Source organism: Argentina anserina, chromosome 3 (genome assembly GCF_933775445.1).
Source record: "Argentina anserina chromosome 3, drPotAnse1.1, whole genome shotgun sequence".
Taxonomy (NCBI): domain Eukaryota; kingdom Viridiplantae; phylum Streptophyta; class Magnoliopsida; order Rosales; family Rosaceae; genus Argentina; species Argentina anserina.
In genome coordinates this window covers 23,504,489-23,524,538 of record NC_065874.1, presented here as the reverse complement: position 1 = coordinate 23,524,538, position 20,050 = coordinate 23,504,489, and the positions used below count along the sequence as shown (strand labels likewise).

General features: G+C 37.1%; 3 protein-coding genes and 1 long non-coding RNA gene across 4 annotated transcripts; 2 read left to right on the top strand and 2 right to left on the bottom strand.

Moving 5' to 3' along the window:
* The first annotated feature begins 1,164 nt into the window (after positions 1-1,164).
* LOC126788584 (uncharacterized) lies at positions 1,165-5,718 on the top strand. Its single transcript, XR_007671390.1, has 7 exons — positions 1,165-1,641; positions 2,365-2,454; positions 3,601-3,678; positions 4,722-4,779; positions 4,910-4,983; positions 5,061-5,158; positions 5,267-5,718. It is a non-coding gene; the product is annotated as an uncharacterized LOC126788584 (long non-coding RNA).
* Positions 5,719-8,556: 2,838 nt separating this feature from the next.
* On the top strand, positions 8,557-10,418 carry LOC126787283 (beta-amyrin 28-monooxygenase-like). The gene is made up of 3 exons (XM_050513194.1): positions 8,557-9,107; positions 9,243-9,661; positions 9,925-10,418. Exons 1-3 carry the CDS (start codon positions 8,557-8,559, stop codon positions 10,416-10,418), a joined length of 1,464 nt encoding a protein of 487 aa, XP_050369151.1.
* A 2,029-nt stretch (positions 10,419-12,447) lies between these two features.
* LOC126786782 (zinc transporter 11) lies at positions 12,448-14,330 on the bottom strand. The gene is made up of 3 exons (XM_050512704.1): positions 13,833-14,330; positions 13,297-13,340; positions 12,448-13,172 (listed from the first exon to the last, which is right to left on the bottom strand). Exons 1-3 carry the CDS (start codon positions 14,290-14,292, stop codon positions 12,657-12,659), a joined length of 1,020 nt encoding a protein of 339 aa, XP_050368661.1. The 5' UTR covers positions 14,293-14,330; the 3' UTR covers positions 12,448-12,656.
* A 1,054-nt stretch (positions 14,331-15,384) lies between these two features.
* Positions 15,385-19,795, bottom strand: LOC126787883 (mitochondrial import inner membrane translocase subunit TIM50). Its single transcript, XM_050513799.1, has 10 exons — positions 19,312-19,795; positions 18,945-19,036; positions 18,140-18,176; positions 17,495-17,556; positions 17,293-17,406; positions 16,955-17,059; positions 16,736-16,834; positions 16,124-16,280; positions 15,936-16,038; positions 15,385-15,721 (listed from the first exon to the last, which is right to left on the bottom strand). Exons 1-10 carry the CDS (start codon positions 19,559-19,561, stop codon positions 15,682-15,684), a joined length of 1,059 nt encoding a protein of 352 aa, XP_050369756.1. The 5' UTR covers positions 19,562-19,795; the 3' UTR covers positions 15,385-15,681.
* Between the last annotated feature and the right edge of the window lie 255 nt (positions 19,796-20,050).

The window sequence follows — 20,050 nt, the reverse complement described above, 5'->3', positions numbered from 1 at the left end:
ACCCTGGCCGCACCTCCCCGATGTCGAACTTGGTTTCGCCGACAATGTTTCAAGATTCGTTCGACTAGCAACTTGGACACCTAAAGCAACTTTGCTCCAGCCTTATCGGATATCGCCAACCCTTATCACCGGCCAGATATGTCGATGGTAACCCGCCGCCACGCAGCCTCAACAAACCTCCAATCGCCCCTACATCGCGCTGCACGCTTGCCCCGATGACACCTAGAGCAAAACCCAGCCCTAACGCCGCAGCTCTTGCACAGTCTGTCAACGCCGGCACGATTCCGATCTCAACTTAGCCATCAGCGATGACGATCGTAGCATTGGACCGCCGACATCCGGTTCTCTACTCCGGCGCTAGCCTCGCATCCTCCGGAAGACAACCCAGCCGACTCGACCCGTTTCTTTTGGGCCCAATCCGCTCGACCTGATTTCAACAGCATACACAATTACGGGTTATGGGTCTCCTGCCAGCCCAACAGCCCCTTTGGGCCTCAGGTCTTCCGAGCCCAATGGCCTATTGGCCCTATAACTCTATTTCCTTTTCTTTTCGTGTTCTATTTTAATCTTTTATTTGCACGTATAGTCCCTACCTACGTTTTTACGTGCTCGTAATAGGAAAAATGATCACTTCTCGTACTATGGTGATGACATTCATGCCGAGATGAACGATACTTTTGTCATCTACAAGCAATTTTGATCGTATCCTCACAAGATTTTATGTCATCGGACGAAGATTGAAAATGAATTTATCAAACAACTTTTCTACATGAAGATATTTGAAGATTATCTCAAATTAATGTTGTAAGACCCGAGATTTCTAATCTCGATTACCGACACTTTAGGAATAATTAATCGACATTTAGCTTAAATATCGAGTACGTAGTTTAATACGTAGTTATTAAGCTACACGTCGCCACGAGCTCGGAAATGTCTTCGGAATATTTTTCCGATTCACGGTTTTGTTTTTACGAATTTCTAAAGTTCTTATTTGTCTCAAAATATTTTTCTATTTGGGTATTTGATTTTTAGGCTTTGAGAAGCCCAATTCTTTTTTATCGGGGCCCAAGCCCGAGCCCAACTTCTTTTTCCTTTTCTTCCTTGCATTCTCTCTCTCTCTCCCTCATTTTCTTTTTTCTTCTTTCTCCACCGAACCACCGCCAAAACCTTCACCTTAATTGACCGACGTGGTTCCGGCGAGACTGGGGCATGCACCACCACCATCTTGACCACCTCTTCTCACTCTTCACAACCATGTATCTTGATCGTCTTTTCACCATCGGTTTTGGTGAAATTGAACCATAGGCGGTGAGACTCCTTTGGAGATTTTCTGGTGATTCCATGACTTCCGACGAGCTCCTAGCCTCCTTTTCGGTAAGACTAAGCTTCTATCTTAATTCCCAATCAATTCCACCTTTTGTTTCGTCGAATTGAAGCTTAACCCAATTTCAATTTTCTGGGTTTCTTCACTTCCACCGCACCTCCACCTTAAATTCTCGACTTCCCGGCGACTTCCTTTGGCTTTTGGGATAACTTGAGGTGAGCTAGGCGCGGCCTAAGGTGATTTCTGGGCAGCAGCGAAACGAGAGGATCAGAGGAGCAAACTATCACCACTTCTGCATTTCTGGAAAAATCGATGAGGTAGAAAGCCTTCTTTCTTTTCGATTTCTAGATTGCAATTTTGTGTGTTTCGGTACTTGTAAAGTGTGAAATTGTTGTTGTTTTGGAATTGATCGGAGAAGGAAATTGCTGCCGAATTGGTGATCAGAGTAGATTAGGGTAAATTTGAGGTTTTTGATCATTTTACTTTTACCCTTTCACTATTTTACTATGATATGAAATTACCAAAATACCCCTGGTAGAAATTATTTTTACTGCTTGACTTTGACTTTGACAGTTTTATCCCAAGTTATATTTTCACTATTTACAAAATGATTTTAACGATTTTACTTTTTAACCAAGGTAACTTAGTGAAATTATAATTTCAACATGGCGACAATTAAAACGTAACAATTAGTTACGATTATCCAAAAGTTTTGATTCTCGCCCAGTTCAAGAATCGAGAACTCGTGTAACTTAGAAAAAAGTGTCGGTAAAATATTAAATATTATCTTTACGATTTAGGGTATGTATTACTCAAAAGCATGCTTATTATCGTTCGATAATTAAAGTTTTATTATTTTCGAGTCATTCGAGAATTAGTCGAGTATTGGTCAAACGTAAACATTTCCTAGTCAAAACAGGAAAGACTTGGTCAACGGAAAGTCAAAGGTTGACTTCCTGGTCAACCTACGAAAAGGATTGAGTCAACTTATCTTCGATATTCGAATTGAAATTAACTCTTTATATTATTATTAAATTCAGAGTTGATGCTACGAGATCGAGCAGTGGAGCAGCAACAACAACTACTTATATTGATTTGGATAACGGTTGTGATTCTGCACGTCATTCCAGGTAGGAGAGCTAACCCTCTCATGTTGATTTTTGGGCCAATTATAATTGCATAGTCTAGTTCTCGGTTGAATGATTTATGATGCATTAAATGTTGCGAAAACTCGAGACTAGGCACGATTTTGAGATAGGGTAAGTAGTGAATCCTCGCGTGTGTTGACCTCAGAGTGACGGGAGCCTAGTATACTAGGTAATCCTACTTATTCGATGACCGTGAACCTCCGGAGGGGAAATGCCCTATTTATTATTGGATCTATTCTATTCTATACTATTGAGAGAATTCTGTTTAAATAGACACTCTCGCTACAACAGACATGTAGTTGGTCTCGACTATTTAGTCGCTAGGATCGGTCGAGAATTACTTGAAGTTGAATTTGCCTTACCCTATATTTGGAGCTCCACAAACTATTTTAGCATGATTATTTCATAAACTTGCATTTGTTTTTAATTAAATGGTTTTCTCTGTCGAAAACCTTTTACTTACATGTTCACATTAGTGAGTGTCTGAGCGAAACCTAATCGCTCTGGTCGCTTGCTAATCTCCTTTTAAATCCTAATATACTGTTCATGTTCCAATCCGGGATGTGGCAGTATAAACTTGGTATCAGAACGGAGTCTTTCCTCGGCCCATTGTTTTTAAAGTGTTTTGAAACCTCAGATACTAAAATTCTTTTCGTTGGCTCGTGTCTTAGTTTTCTTTTTTCATTTCCATGTTCATTTCCCTACATTCTTGTACTCTTTTAGGTTTGCATCCTTTACAAACCATAATTTTTCACATGAGAATTTATATCATTATGTTAATTTTATGTTTGTAATCAAATATTCAATTAAAAAAACACTTTAATTTGACTAGACAAATAAAATTTAGAGAGGGAAAACGAAAAAAGAGGCAGGATTTTTTTTTTTGGCTAAGCAGGTGGAAAATTAAAATGAGGCGTTGATATGAAAGTTAAACTTTGTTTAACCTAATTATAACCTTAAACATTAGAATTCCTCACATGTGCCGTCATCCACTAATCCTTAGCTTGAGCATCCTCTCTCGCATCACTATCTTTGAAGTTATCAACTTTGTAAGTATTACTGATTCATGTTTCTTCTTTCATATATAATCTTCCCCAAATTGACCATATGGCCTTTGATTATCTTAAGGAAGCGGACAATATCAATCTCTCATTTAGGTGGAAAACCAAAAGTAGTATAACACTATTGAGAGGATCCCATTTGCAGGTAATTGTGATCTAACTAAGGACACTTGTTTACATTCAATCTACGCAGAAACCCTCTTATTTTGGATTTGATTACCTCTTAATTTGGATTTGATTATTTGTACAATTGACAAACTATGAATTGATATCTTCTTTTTTTTTTCAAAAATAGAAAAAGGGTTTAATCGAATTTTGGTAGGGTTCTCATCTAAAAGGTAAAATTGTTCATATTCAAAATATGAACCATTTGGGTTTAATATGGCAAAGCCACTTCGTCTGTTTGATCAGTATTATTAGTTTCTTGGGTATTACTATAAGTATTAGTATTATCTTGGCTATTAGTAAAAATAACTAGTTCACCGAGATCTTGAATAGTTTTAGGGTGCTGATTCAGTTTGTGAGAGTTTGTGAGATCTTGAATAGTCTTTAATTAATATGATTCACTTCGTTAATTTAGCTTTGATTCGAAGCATATTCACCGAGAGAATCAGTAGGCTGAGAGTAGCTAATGATTAAGCAAACAACATGCTTAGCTCAGCCTAGGTGAAGCAACTCTTATACTTGATTAATTTAGTTGCACCTTACCTGCAAATTAAAGTTGAGAGAGAGAGAGAGAGATAGTCTTTTATACATATGACTCTTGAACTCTAGTTGTATTTTTATTTTCACAAAGTCTTTTATACTAATGTGAATTAAATATAATAATATATTTGTGTATTGCATTAATAAAATTTATGTTAAAGATCCAAAAAGGTGCGGGGAAAGACAAGAGGAGTGAATGTAGAGTGTAGACAAGGTCTTGTCTGAAAATCAAAATACATGTTACTCTGACCGAATAAAATGGTAGACCTACAGGACCATACGAGGAGATGTTTGCAAATGAAATTAGTTGCACCATTCGAAACCATGCCCCATTGAACGTGGAAAATGGAAAGAGATTACTAAATTTGATGTAGACAACTTAATTAAAACTTAAAATAATGCAGGTGAGTGATGTAGACACTAATTGCTTTAAATTCATTCTTTATATTAGATATCTTGTTTGACATGATATTATTTTTGCAGAACAAGTTTGACTTTGATACACGAAGATGTCAAGACTTAGGAAGAATGAGAGTTTGAGGTACAATATTATTTATTTCTTTATTAATTTAATCAGAATTATCTTCCTGTCATATGATTTTTCTGTACATTTAAATTTAGAATAATTATTTGATATGCACAATACTTTCATATTCGTTCGGAAAATAAAGTTATTAATAGATCAAAGTTGACGCATCACCACAAAGCTGGCTCAAAGTCATTCATGTCTGACCAAGAGCAAATTGTAAGATTTTATAAATTATATTTACAAATTTGACACTTAAATATGTGCATGTTAAAAGAATTTGTTTGAATGCATAGGCAACACAAACAAGAGAATGCAAGGTGCAAATGATCGCTTTGAAACTGAGTACTGAAACATTAAAAATGGTTGAGACTTGCGAGCAAAAGTAAAGTGGGTAAGTAATCTTTTAATGATGCTTACATAAAATTATATGTTATTTTTTATTGGGGAGTAACATATCATCTATAATTGTCAATATTTTGTATTTCTACTTTTTTTTTAGGATTAAATGATACATATGTGAAATGCGACGACTCAACCTGATGGGATTCGTACAATGACAGATGATCAAATTTGTGAAAAAGTTCTTGGAATCAAATCCGGCTACATCAAGGGCTGTGGTTTTGGCCCTAGGCCTCCACCATCAAGAATTTCTCATTCATCAATTAATGAAATGTCCGAAAAGAACAAAGACTTAGAAGAACAATTTCAAGAGACCCAACAACTTGTAGGAAGTCAACAAGAAAAGATTGATGCACAAACTGAGGTGATCCAAAGATTGGAGGAGCAAGCCAAAAGGTTCGAGGAGTTCATGGCTAACTTTTCCGGGCAACAGCCTTCTGCTTCAGCATATTTATTTTTGAAATTAAACATAGAGAAATTTCTTAGAACATCTTGCATTTGTTATCGTAGACAATATTTTAATAATAATTTATTATTGAATTTTTATTGGTTTATTCATTTTGACTAGTTTCAAATAATAAAAATATAATAATTATTTGAAATTTTACCACTTCCTCATAATAGTAGTTAATTGTGAAGAAATATAATTTTATCACAATAGGCTATAAAATGTACAACGAGGATAATAATTTTAATCGATGTATATTACACAACTTGTAATGATAAAAAAAATTTCCTCATTATAGATTATTAGAGATACAATGAGAAAAGTGGGTTTCATCGTTGTAGGTTATATAACTTACAACAACGAATTCTCAATTTTCTCATTATAGGTTATAACATGTACGACAAGAAAAGCAAGTTCGTCGTTGTAGGTTTTAGAACTTACAACGGCAAAAAAAAACCAATTTCCTCACTAGTATGCAGAATGATGAAAGTGAATTTTCTCATTTTAAATCAAACGACTTACGATGACAAAAATCAATTTCCTCGCTATAAATCATAAAACATATATCAGCAAATGAAACATTCCTCGTTATTGAGTATTCTTTTGGCGAGGAATATTACTTATATTAACGAATTTAAATTTCCTCGTTATAGATTACTTATGGCAAAGAAAGATTTCCTCCTTGAAAGATACTTATAGCGACAAAAATGACTTTACATAATATTTAAAGAAATAAAATTTTAAATTATTTATGTGTCATTAGCGATGAAATAACTGTTTATCGATGAAACTTATTTCATCGAGACATGTATTTTATGACAACTTTTACAGCATGTGAAAATTTTTACCGATGAAAAAGTATAAGATTAGGCGATGAAACAACTTGTTGCATAAGCTTAACAACGACAAAAAACGATATTCATCACAAAAATGATTTCACAAAAAAATATTATTTTCCTCGCATAAACTTTTCTTGACCACACTACCGCGAGGAATTGGTGACCAAAATATTTTCCTCGTCAAATCACTATGGCGAGGAAATCTTAGTTTTTAGAGACTAATTAATTCATCACTGAATAGCATTTCTGTTGTATTACAAGCTTGTTGGACTAAACGAAGCGGCGTCAGATAAACAAGACGAAGGCCGGAGCAGAGGCCGGAACAGGGTCAACCATACAGGTCATTGAAGGAGACGAGGTGCCCATATCAAATTTATGGGTGTCCATAGCAGATGTCTCAATTTATGAATTCTAATGACAAACTAGCTCGAGCACCAACAACCTCAACATCCAAAAACACAACCAATGTCCTTTAGCAAAATACAATAGCTTACAAAATGAAAACAAATACCAAAAAATAAATTAATGGATACAAAACTAAAAGAGTTCAAGGATATATGCCTATACAACATATTTTTAACTTCCACAGCCAATCCTCCAACAAATGCAAGAACCTGAAAAAATTCGATAAACACAAAAAAAAATTAGTTAGAACCATTCATCATTTATGATATATGAAAAATAGCCACCGAAATATACAAGAGGAGTTTTAATTGCACGTCCATAATTGTTATGTATGCCTCCATTGTTAACTACACCACTATTTTACTTTTTTAATACTTAAAAGCCTAAGTGTCTCCTCATGCTTACCATACCCTCTAACTATATCAATTTCTAACAACATGTGGTTGTTCTTGCTATATTTGCTAAAATTTTATGAGTCGATACATGATCTTTGAGATGTATACATAATCCATTCAACTAATTTGCATATCTGTTATATTTTTGGCTTAAATATGTTACTAGATGTAGTTCATATTTCTCTAGTTTCATTTGGAGTAATGAAAATTCATAATGATTCTATGTTATAATTTTGGTATATGATCTTTTAATTTTTCTTGAACCAAAACGAAATATGCATGTGTGAAAAGCACATTGCAACAATCATTCAATATAGCATGATCGATGAACCCATCCATACACATGACCACATCTTAACACAAGGAAAGTTTAAATTCATATATACACAAATGCTGAATCAATGTTCACTCTACTCAAGTTGAACTCCTCGCAAGAGTTCTTGAGTTATAATTAAGATTAGAAATGTGTGTGATTGTACGAAGGATAACAACTAATAGGGTTCTTGTTCTTCACTTTTGATATTCCACATGTCTTTTTTAGTCTTTTTATATGGATTGAAAAAGTCAAATAATAATATAATATAATCGAGGTATGTACAGTAATTGTAGAGGGGCAAATAGAATCCCCCAATATACAACCACTGAAAACAAACTTGCCTCAACAACCCTAGTTTTTTAAACCACATTGACACCTGCGTATGAGGCTATTATGGACTTTCCAACAGAAAAGAAGGGTCTTTTAGCAAAGCTTTTAATAAACATGGCAAGAGTAGAAATACAAAAGTCATGAACAGTGTTTTTCCTTAACATTTTAGTAGATAGAGTAATATATTGATTATATACCACACATTTCATTTAATGTCATAAGATAATGAAAATTTAAAGACCACAGAGTGAAAGAGATATAGCATGAATGATACATAATCCTTTGGTTGCCGGTTCTTGTTCTACCAACTATAGAAAGACACTTTGCACCATCAATTGTAGCTTTAATATCCTGTAAAAAGCAATAGCAATATGAAGAAAACTTATCAGTTCTAAGCAACATCAAAAAATTTTATGCATACATAAAAGTACAGGTAGGATATAAATCTTTCAATTATGAGTCAGGCACAACCCACCTAATTCTTTCAAAAAAATATAAATAAATTGCCTTTTATACGTGGTAAAACAATAGTTGTCGCTAACATACACATATAGAAAGTGCACCGGTACGACTTGATAGTATATAAACTCAATCATGCAGTTCATCTCTTATTATGTAAAAATATTGAGACTTTTATCTATCAAAAGATTCAAAACCATGGTGTTGGAGAAATATTATTTCCATCCCACCACCCTCCTCTTGGGCCTTGTTTCCTTGTGTGCAATCTCTCTCTTGGTGCTCCTCTATAGGCATAGATCTCAGTTCACCGGTAACAATCTACCCCCGGGTAACGTTGGCTACCCGGTGATCGGAGAGACCTACGAGTTCTTATCTTGGGGTCAGAAAGGCTACCCCGAGAAGTTCGTCTCAGACCGGGTGAACATGCACTCCTCTCAAGTCTTCAAGACCTCCTTAATTGGGGAGAAAACTATCTTTTTTTGCGGCACCGCTTGCAACAAGTTCTTGTTCTCCAATGAGAACAAGCTTGTCCGATTCTGGTTTCCCAGCAGTTTCAAAAAGATCTTCCCTTCTTGTAACAAAACCTCAGCCGGAGAGGAGTCTAACAAGATGAAAACGATGCTAACCAACTTTTTGAAGCTTAACGCTCTGCAACGATACTTCGGAATCATTAACCAAAGTACTCAATCCCATTTTGCAGATTGCTGGGAAAACCGAAACGAAGTTCATGCCTTAGAACTCGCTAAGAGGTAAGTCTATGCATGATCAAATGTACAAGTAAAAAACTTACTCGGTACGTAACTACGTATGGCTTATAAGTTTTTACTTTTTATCATCAATTTCTCTTACTGCTTTAGATATTCTACATGTATTGTCATTTACAGCCACACTTTCAAGCTTGCTGCACGCTTATTCGTTAGCCTTGAAGATCAAGCGGACATTGAAAAGCTCAGCAAACCGTTCTTTCTAGTGAATGCTGGAACTATATCGTTGCCCATTGATTTCCCAGGAACTCCGCTTAATAAAGCCATCAAGGCTGCCAACTTGATTCGAAAGGATTTGTGCAAGATGGTCAAGCAAAGAAAGGTTGACTTAGCTGAGGGCAATGCATCCCCCACACAAGACATGTTGTCACACATGCTCTTGTACTGCGATGATGATGGAACATATCTGAAGGAATTCGATATCGCCGATAAGATTCTTGGTTTGTTGCTTGCTGGCTTCGACACTGTCAGTGCTGCACTGACTTTCATTGTGAAGTATCTTGGCGAGCTACCTCATATTTATGATGCAGTCTACAAAGGTTCGCTTGTAGTATGTAATACATGCATGAGTTGATTTTAAACTACACATGCTATGTGTGCTCACCTTAGTATTCAAACAAAATTCTCATATATTTTTTATCTATAAATCATCCCTTCGGGTTTGAGAATTTGGTTAGAAACTTCGAATAATTTGCCTTGGTATTTGCTTAACTATTTTTAGTTCTTTGCTTTCTGAAGCGATTATTGATGAATAACAAATTAATTATGTTGATAATTTTTTCCTGGGTGTTAATTAAAACAGAGCAAATGGAGATTGTAAATTCAAAAGCCATAGGGGAGTCGTTAAAATGGGAAGACCTTCAAAGGATGAAATACTCGTGGAATGTAGCTCAAGAAGTGCTGAGGATGACACCACCTGTTCAAGGAAACTTCAGGGAAGCTTTAACCGATTTCATTTTCAATGGTTTCACCATTCCAAAAGGGTGGAAGTTGTACTGGAGTGCAAACTTCACACACAAGAGCGCAGATTGTTTCCCTGAACCGGAGAAATTCGACCCATCAAGATTCGAAGGAAATGGACCGGCACCTTACACATATATTCCGTTTGGTGGAGGACCAAGAATGTGTCCGGGAAATGAGTACACTCGGGTGGTGATATTGGTGTTCATGCATCACTTGGTTAAAAGGTTCCAATGGGAGAAGATTTTTCCTAGTGAGAAGACCATTGTGGTTGCTCTCCCCACTCCCGCCAAGGGACTTCCTATTCGACTTTTTCATCACCATAAGAGTCCATGATCCACAACAAAAAAAATCCCAATTGTTAACCTTGGGAGTTTTGTTTCGTTTCGTAATTCCTAGCTACTTGTAAAAATACATGCGCGTCGCAGCAAGATCATAATTGTAAATAACTAGGGCAATACCTGCGACAAGTTGTGTTGCAGAATATTATATGGCTAGAGTGAAGTTGTACGATCTATGGATAAGCTTTTCACACATCATGTTGAATAAAATCAAACTTTGCATACATAAGATTATATGGAGCTAGCACAGATGTCCTATTATACAAATGAAGCTACACAACTACTACCATTGTTTGCTCATCAAGACAACTGATCCATTTGTCACATGAATAATCCATTCAATTGTAGCCAGTGATGTTGTCCTATTGTATGAAATGATGTTGCACAACCAACTGCCATGCACAGTTTGTTTAAAAGAATAACACCTCCAACGTTTAGGCGCTCCACTTGTGTATGTGCAATGTGCTTTGGTAAGTTTGCTTATGGCTATCACATAAATGATATCATGTTGGAGATACATTTAATCAAGTGTAAACAGACAGAAATCAATAAAAGATATTTATTTGTTTCCTCCACATATCAATTCTTCAATCAAGAGATGTACGAAGTGTTTTTTTTATTTGAAGCAACCATTCTTAGAAAGAAATAAGTCTTTTAAGTGAAGGGATGATCAAACAATGAAATTATATAATAACTTGCTCAACTCTGTATTCTGATATACGTACAGCTAGAAAATCTGCATATATGCCAATTGCATATATAAAACATAGATGAAAACAAGCAAAACCAACAGCAGAATAGGTAGAAATGAATCTCACTCACCTTGCTCACCTCGTCCTTTCCTGTAGAAAAAGAAGTCTGAATTCAGTAAAGTCGAGTTGTATGGTTAGGGTTTGAAAACAAAGTATCCAACACACCACTAACCTTGAACTTTAAGGTCTGTAGGACTGCCCTTCTGCTTGCCATAGACATATGAAACCACACAGTCAGCGAGCATAGTGATCAAGAACCCAACACAGGCCAGCATATAAGCAAAAGGGTAGTCCATAGTAGTCAAGCCTTCAAAAGTCTCGTTTGAATCACTCAGAAAGTGCATGAGAGCTGTTCCCAGAAACACACCACCAGCGAACTGTGTGCCAAGAACCAGGAATGCCTCGTTCCACCTTAAGAAGTAAGGTGACATTCCTGCTGCAAAGATCAGCACCAAGCACCAAATCTAGACCAGAATAAGAGGCTTAGACCGAAGGTTGTGAACACCATTGTGGTTTTCAGTTTTGTCCTCGCCAGGGTTGCCGTAGGCTAAGGAAGAGAGTTTAAAGCAAAGGAGGGAGAGGAAAAGATGACTATTGTAGCAAGCCATTCATCCCTGGTGCATGGAAGGGTTTGGAGCATTCAGTTTATTATACACTGGCGGGTTTGGACTCTAGCTACCATAATTACAGTTTAGTCAGTAATGTGATATCATCTTTAAAAGGTACGTATAGTTTAAGATGGGTATGTCTGTATCAATTTTGATTTGGTTTTGTATAATAAAAATTTGGTCTGACCAAGTATCGATCGATCAGCATGATGTACAAGTCTTCATAGATTTGATTAAAAGACTGAAATGCAGTTATCACCGTTGATAAAAGTTTAGAATTCCGATCAGATTTTCATTACAATGTCGTCATCCGATAGAGCAAGATCCAGAGATTATAAATTAATTCAGTCGACGTCAAATAGCTGCTTTGTCACCTTGATTAAATAATGATATATATTTATACACTACAAAAAGACATGTCCATCCACTCCCAAACTCAGCAGTGCAGGAGGTCCTGCAACTCCAATGGTTTATTGTGACGTTATAATGGGGATATGCAAGTGAACACAGATTACATCCTTTTTCTTCTGATACACACTATTATATGATTTCACATCAGTGACATGATCTTCATACAGATGTCTGCCAAGCCACTTATGCTGTGAAGTCCAAACAAACCTCACAAATTAACAAGGAAAAACTTCAAAATAGGAGATTTGCAATAGGTCTAAAAATTTCACTATATTGGGATTTGGGAATGACAGCACATCTTGTCTCCCCACCTAATAATTTTACGACGTTAATACAAACAAAACCAATTTAGCTATGATCCTCGCGTTGCTACTTTTTAAAATGCTGCATTCTATAGATGATTCATTAGGTATTGTTTCACAAACAAACTAATATGGTAAAGGAACAACCTTTGGCATGTGTTCAAGTGTCCCAGATCATCACAACAGCTATCACGCCAACGCCTAACAACACTGCCAAAAACTTGTAATGGGGTTTGTCCACAGAAACTGCCTTATCAGGTGTGTAGCCCTTGGCCATTAAATGGTTTACTGCTACATAGACGAATATTCCACATGCCAGACCCATTGAAATCGCAAATATCCAATCTGCAAGAGGACCTTGGGTTGTCGCATCTATTATGATTCCAATGGCCACGCCAATAGGACTTGAAATAGCAAATGCAAAAGCATAGGCAACACATGATAGGAAGGGACGGTTAGGCATCATTCGGAGAAGAGCAATTCCCATTGCAATGGCTGCAAATACCTTGTGCAGAGAAATCGTCCATAAGGCTTTCCAAGCATCAGCTTTAGTCTCAGCAACTCCAATCGCAATGCCCTCAAACACAGAGTGGAAACACAATGCCACTATCAATAGAACACTATCCCCAAGTGAGCTAACATTCGCGACAGATGCATTTACAAAGTGATTATGGCTCTGCCAAAGCATTGAAATAAAGGACATATTCAGTTTCAGGACAATAATCATCCATACCCGAGGCAGATCTTAATTAATACATATGTGAAGATGAACTATATATACATATATGTACATATCTCACCTCAAACTGTGATGCTGTGACACCTTTCTCCTGTTCAACCCTCCCTGAAAGGAAGAAAATTATAATTAATTTGATAGTCCAAACAACTTACATCATCTTAATTTCCAGAGTAAATTTTAGGCCTATTTCATTTGTTCTATTCTTAATATCCTGACTCAAGACTTCAACATCAGCTCATCTTATTATAAGTTTATAACAAAGTAATTCACCTATTTCTACTCTATTTCCATCACCTTAGGCCATGTTTTTTCTTCTTAATTCAATCTCTCACTCAGCCATTATAAAGGGATCACCATTATAAATGACAACCCTGCTTATACTTCCTCAGCCACATAACCAGACAAAGCATAAGAGTACGATTTCATGTACATCTCACATATTCAATCTCCTTAGTCCTTATCCTGACTCTAACTCCGGTTAATTTTCTTGCAAGTGGCAACAAAGCACTTATACATAAAATCTAACCCAATCACACTTGTTAACATGAAACGAACTCACACCAGTTAAATGGAAATCTTATTGAAATTCCGACTCACCTTGAATCTCATGATCAGAAACAGAGCCACCATCCCTTTTCTTGGAAAACACATAGGAAATGACACAATCAGCTAACATTGTCATCAAGAACCCAGCGCTAGCCAACATGAACGCAAAAGGGTACTCTTTATCCGTCAAGTCCTTAAAAGTCTCATCAGCATCACTCAGAAAATGCATCAGGGCGGTCCCGAGAAACACGCCCCCGGCAAACTGGGTCCCCAGAACCAAGAAACCCTGATTCCATTTCAAGAAATAAGGCGAAACTCCCGGGATGAAAGTCCCGAAGAAGATGACTATCAGACACCAAATCTTTACCAGAATCAGCGGCCTGGCCCGGAGGTTAATATTGTCTGGCGGAGTCTCGTCGTCATCGTCGTGGCCGCTGTGAGCGGAGGCGGCGACGGCGATGGAAAGGAGGAGGAGGAGGAGGAGGAGGAGGAGGAGAAGTGGTCGAGGCATTGTTGATGAGAGAGGTTAATATGGACATAGGGAGATACCTAGTTGGGTGCTCGGGTTGGTTATAAAGAGCTGTTGGTATTTGTTTTGTACTACAGAGAGAGAGACAGAGAGAGAGAGAGAGAGAGAAGTACTAACCGGAGGAAGAAGACGAGATTGGAAAGAAGGGTTGTACTGCAATGTTATGACGGAGACATCTTTGGTATGTGATTACGACAGGTTTGTGAAACAAGGAAGACTTGACTTGGAGACAATTGGAGGAGTTGGAGCTGTCCAAGTGGACAAGCTGCCCTCCCTTGTGTGGGAAGAAAGGTCACGAAGAAAATTCCATTAAATTATGATTGGGGAAGAAAAAAAATAGTCCATAGGTCTACTTACACCTATAGAAATTGGAAACATTCCGACTAAATATATTCACGCGTTTGTTAACACATAAATGAATCGGAATGGGCGTAAGATCGCGGATTTATTTCTTCTCGCATTCCACTTGTTTCAGATTTATGATTATTTTCCATTCTAAATAAGTTAACATATAATCATATATTTCTCTTTTGGTAACGTATTCTATTTTCTTAAGGTGTAGACGTTTGGTAATGATATAGTTGATGATCATTCAATATAATTTCATTACAAAATAGTTAATGCTACATACCAAAAGAGCTCAATCGATATAATGTGCATTTATTCCACTTGTCCACTTACTTTCCATTCCAAAGTAAATTATTTTTTTTGAGTAACTCTTTGGGTGTAAAATTGTAGTATGTGATTAAGCACAATCGAATAAACGTGTATTCCGCTTGTCCCTGATTGATGACAATTTTCCAATTAGAAGTATATACTTTCTAGACGTGTAGTATATGACCATCTTTACCTTGCCTAGATTATGATCGTCCGATATATTTAATCCAATAATCCAACCACAGTGCCTACTGCCTGGGATGTTTGCACCATCATCTTCCACTACATGAAGACATTTTCTATGACATCGGTATGACTTCTGAGTATCTTATTTCATGTGAAAGCAATCACATGAACAAAATAACAGACCACAATAGATTGGACGAACCATAACCCAAACTGAAAGATGTGACAATATCAAGATGACAAGATCAAATAGATCAAATCTCTTTTCGGAGGCACAAGAAGATGTAAACTGACATTGGTTAAACTATGATGTTCAGAGAAAATGGACTAGGTGCCAGAAGTATAGAAAGTCAGCAGCCCAAACACTGGGCTGAACATATACTTTCCCTGATTTTATCCACGCTGCAAAATCATTCCTCTTTTGAAAAAGAAAAAAAAAACTTTGAAATTGGCTTCATAACTTCTCTAATTACCAATTATGCCTGAAACAATCACCTAGTTTTTACATTATTCTCGCTGTCACAGACATCAACGCCTCCAGAGTCGGCCTGGCTGTTCTTGCAATTTCCTGCAATGTAATATCAATCGCATTATGTAAGAATTTGCACTAACTTGTCATGCTATTTAATCAATGACATGCAAATAGGTGCTTCAATACTGCCTGCAAGTATATCATTATGTTCTACTAGGCACAAATGGAGAACTTAACCCGGGCAGTCTGCATGTGCGTCCTCTGTCAAAATGACATACATGAAAAACAGTCCGTATCGTACACGTATTACCTCTGATGCTCCTTCGTACGCTTAATAAACTCAGCTGGGATTTCACTGCCTTCATACGATGCTAATACTTGTCTGATATCAGCTGGACGAATATTGGCAACAACTGCACATAAACAAGGAACAAGCAGATGTCAATTGATTCCCAGGGTTATTCATTCTTTAGAACAAACAAACAGCACAAGACTTACATTCAAGAAATGGGATAAAATCTATAAGAGCTGTATCATCTGACTCAGACTTAAATGGCTTTATCACGGCACCATTTTCAGGCTGAAGGCTATTTTCTCGTGCATGGGCACTCAGATATATGACCTTTCTTGGATCTCTGTTTAACTTTGAAAGGTCCTGCAGTTAAAAATAATAATAATAAAAACTCAATATCTCATATAACTTAATGATCACATATGTACACCCAGATACAGCCTTATAAACTGCGACCCAAATGGATTCTTTTTTCGACAACCGTAACCCACAAGGATAGCCATAAAGAGAGGAATGTTATTTTCAATTATTTACTGGTTTTGGCAGGATATCAGTAAAGATTACTGAACTACTGAAGCAAAAAAGATACATATTCAAATGAAAAACAAGTGAGGTCGGGTTACTTCAGTAATAAATGAGCCTCAGCAATCAAGTTCACCGTTTCAACTATTCAATTTTAGAACATACTCAGAAGAATATTAAAAAGGTCAATCAACGGGAAGATACACAACAAAAAAAAGGTATAGAAGCATCAATATATGAAACAGCATAAATGTAGAAACCCACATACCCTGTTTTATTGGAGAAAAAATACATACCCTATAATGCACTCCATTCTGATACTTGGTGGCAGCCTTTCCTAACCTAAATCTTACAACATGTTTTGGGTCCAATCTCTCCATAACAGGATCTACATACTACATTCACCAAAGAAGTAAGTTGCTAACAGTAACTATGAATTACTTCCAAATGAACAAAATTACAACAGGTCAAAAAAGACCGAGCAAGATGCACCAAATTAATTAATAGTAAATTACCATGCTTGAATAGTCTGAAAACACAATGATTTCATAATACTGAGCAAGGTGTTCTAAGAAATCATCAACTCCAGGCCGTTTAACCGTCTGCCAGCCCTTTTCCCTCTGTATACACCGAAAAATCCTCATAAGGAATCACACAAAAAATAAATTGAAATTTATGGCAAGAGTACTGTACTGGTGAGTTGGTTACTATTTACAGACAGCATGAACAGAAAAGAATAATCATTGCTTACATGTCATGTGCATATATACAAAATAAATAGGACTACAATTAAATAGTATAATTGGCATTTTGCAGAACAAATTTTTAAAAAAATTCTCCAGCTTGGCCTTACCGTCCAATAAGAGTAAAGCAATGTTTCCTGTAGATCCAGAACAAGTGTATAAACATGTCTCTCCATAGGGTGCAAATCAGGAAGAAGCTTTTCTGCGTACGGTTCAGTATAGCCCTACAAAATGAAGAAGTGTGATTAAAAAAAAATCATGACATTTCAGTGTGGGCACGTAAAGAGCAAGAAACAGAAACAAAATACTCACTCGAACTTGTTCTTCAATTGCCCTCCTTGCATCAAGGTAAGCTTCAGCTGCTTTAGCTGGAACTATAATATCAGAAAGAAAGAATCGGATCAAATGAGTAACAGTAAAAACTCAAATTACAAAAAGTTTCCTCTCGTTACTTAGCAAGAGAACTCAAAAGTCACAACTTCATTTGCCTTGGGCACAAAGGTGACAACTGTCAACCCAGTGGGCTCAGTACAATTATATCTTAAGCCTATGAGTGACCGCTACAGATAGATGATTGTCAAGACGATTTATACATATATGCACAAGTACATGTGCCTTTCTGCACTGTGATCAGTGAGTTCAATCAAAACATATAATATTAGTACTACGAATTTCCACAGTTGGTTCTCCTGACAGATTACTAAATGCTCTAAATGCGGGGTAACTAGAAGAGAGAGAGAGAGAGAGAGAGAGAGAGAGAGAGAGAGAGAGAGAGTGTGTGTGCTATGAGGCAGCTGGAAACAAAAATTTCACATAACAGTAATGACTAATGTGAATGGTATAAGCATAAATCAAATTTCATTAAAGACTGACCAAAGACATCATAAACTAAAGCACACAAACATAATTCGTGAAGCTTGACTACCACAGAACAGATATACAGTTTGGAAATCTCACCAGTAACTGGAGAAGTATAGACCAGACTTTTAAATTTCTGCACAAGGAATTGACAGCATAATATTAATCTTCTGAAATACCAATGCAGTTACTTAATAACAATGATATAAAAACTGAAATGAATAAGAGAATATCAGAGTACAACCCAGATGCTAACATACTAATTGGGGCTTATGTTTAGCTGAATATTGACCAACTAGGGGGTTAGTTGGAACGACATGATCATTGCACAGTTTGCTCCCATGTGGTCTACGGTTTGAACCCCTCATGGTACCTACATAGCCATTTGCTACAGTTTCCTACCCCTAAAGATTGTAGGGTTTGGCAGGAGGACCCAGTTCAAGCCTGGGCCCGTGAAGCAGAGTTGGGGGATATCTGGGTACAATATAAAAGGCATTGGTATTTAAACCAGATAGCTGGATATAATTTAGTGTCTGTAAATCCAGGAAGAAAAATCCTAAATAAAACCATGGTCATGTTGTTTTAGACATAATTTTTTATAAACAATCTTGAAAACAAAACATTGGAAAATTAGAAAGCTCAACCAGTAAAGCTTATTTTTCGCCTTACTGGGAGAACTACATAATTTTTTGTAACAGTTAATCAGAGTGAGTCCTAGATCAGAATCATGAATTAATCAAAGCCTCACAAGTCTTCCCCCTCCACTTCTCCAAGCTTAATCACTTTCATCATCCAAACCTAACAAGTACTTTGCAACTTAAAAACAGATATAAACATACAAACATCAAATTTAACACACAGCTAAGTAACAGCATTATAACACAAAGTTCTGAATCAATCTTACATCGAAAACCGATGCATCATCCGCGATTTCGATGCGGCTCGCTTCCTCTCGCAGAGCCTTTGTCCTTTCGTCTATTTCCTTGTACGAGTAGGCTGCAAAAACAAATGTAGGCATTCACACACAGCCGAAACCGAATCGAAATTTTGCAACAAAGATGAAATCACAACCGTACAAACTCCAACAAAATCCCATTAGCAAGAAATGAAAATGAAAAGTTCATATCATGATCCAGTCCAAAACACACAGCACTACTCATTTACTTGTTCTTTAAGCCCAGACATGCATCAAAATTCCAATTCCAAATCCAATTCATGAGTAAAGAAAACAAAATGAAGCAAATGAAGTAAGATTCGAGAGGTGATGATACCGTAAGAGATGTAACCAATGCCGGCGGTGGCTCCGGTGAGAGCGGCAATGAGGGTGTACTTGAGGAACCTCCAGGGCTTTTCAGTAGAGGCGCTTCCATCGGCGGCGCGTGGCGGTGAAGTGGTATTAGAAGCGAGGGTTTCGGCGGCGGAGAAGGGCTGTTTAGGAGCGGCAGTGTCGGAGCTCAATAGGCGGCGGCCGCGCTTAGAGAGCTGAGAGGCTAAACGGGAGCGGAGTATTAGCGAAGACATGGCTGGGTTTTAGAGAGGGTTTTGGGGTCTGATCGCTGATTTGAGGTTTGGGGTTAAACCCTACTTCATGCGGAGAAGAGAGAGAAGAAAGGAAGAGAGAGAAGGGATAGTTTGGGGATTTTGTAATTGTTTGAAACTTCGTGGTCTCTGGAGTGTAAAACGCATTACGTCGGTGTCGTTTCGGTCGATGAGTATAGCCACATTAGCATTTGAGGCTTATTGCTTCACATATCATAAATCTTCAAGCTAATTTCATCGCCTCTGCCTGCCGGCGGCCGACCGGTCAGGCCTTTAACTCTTTCTTTTCCATCTTTGTTGGTGATGCTAACAATGATGGTGGTGATGGTGATAGAGTATTGCGCAACTCTGATTGATTATAATTTATCAAATTTGGTTCAACATAATTAACATACGTCGGATATTTGAAAATCTCTGCAGTTATGTTTGATTTTTTTGATGTGGACTTATTACTATTTTTCATATGATGTA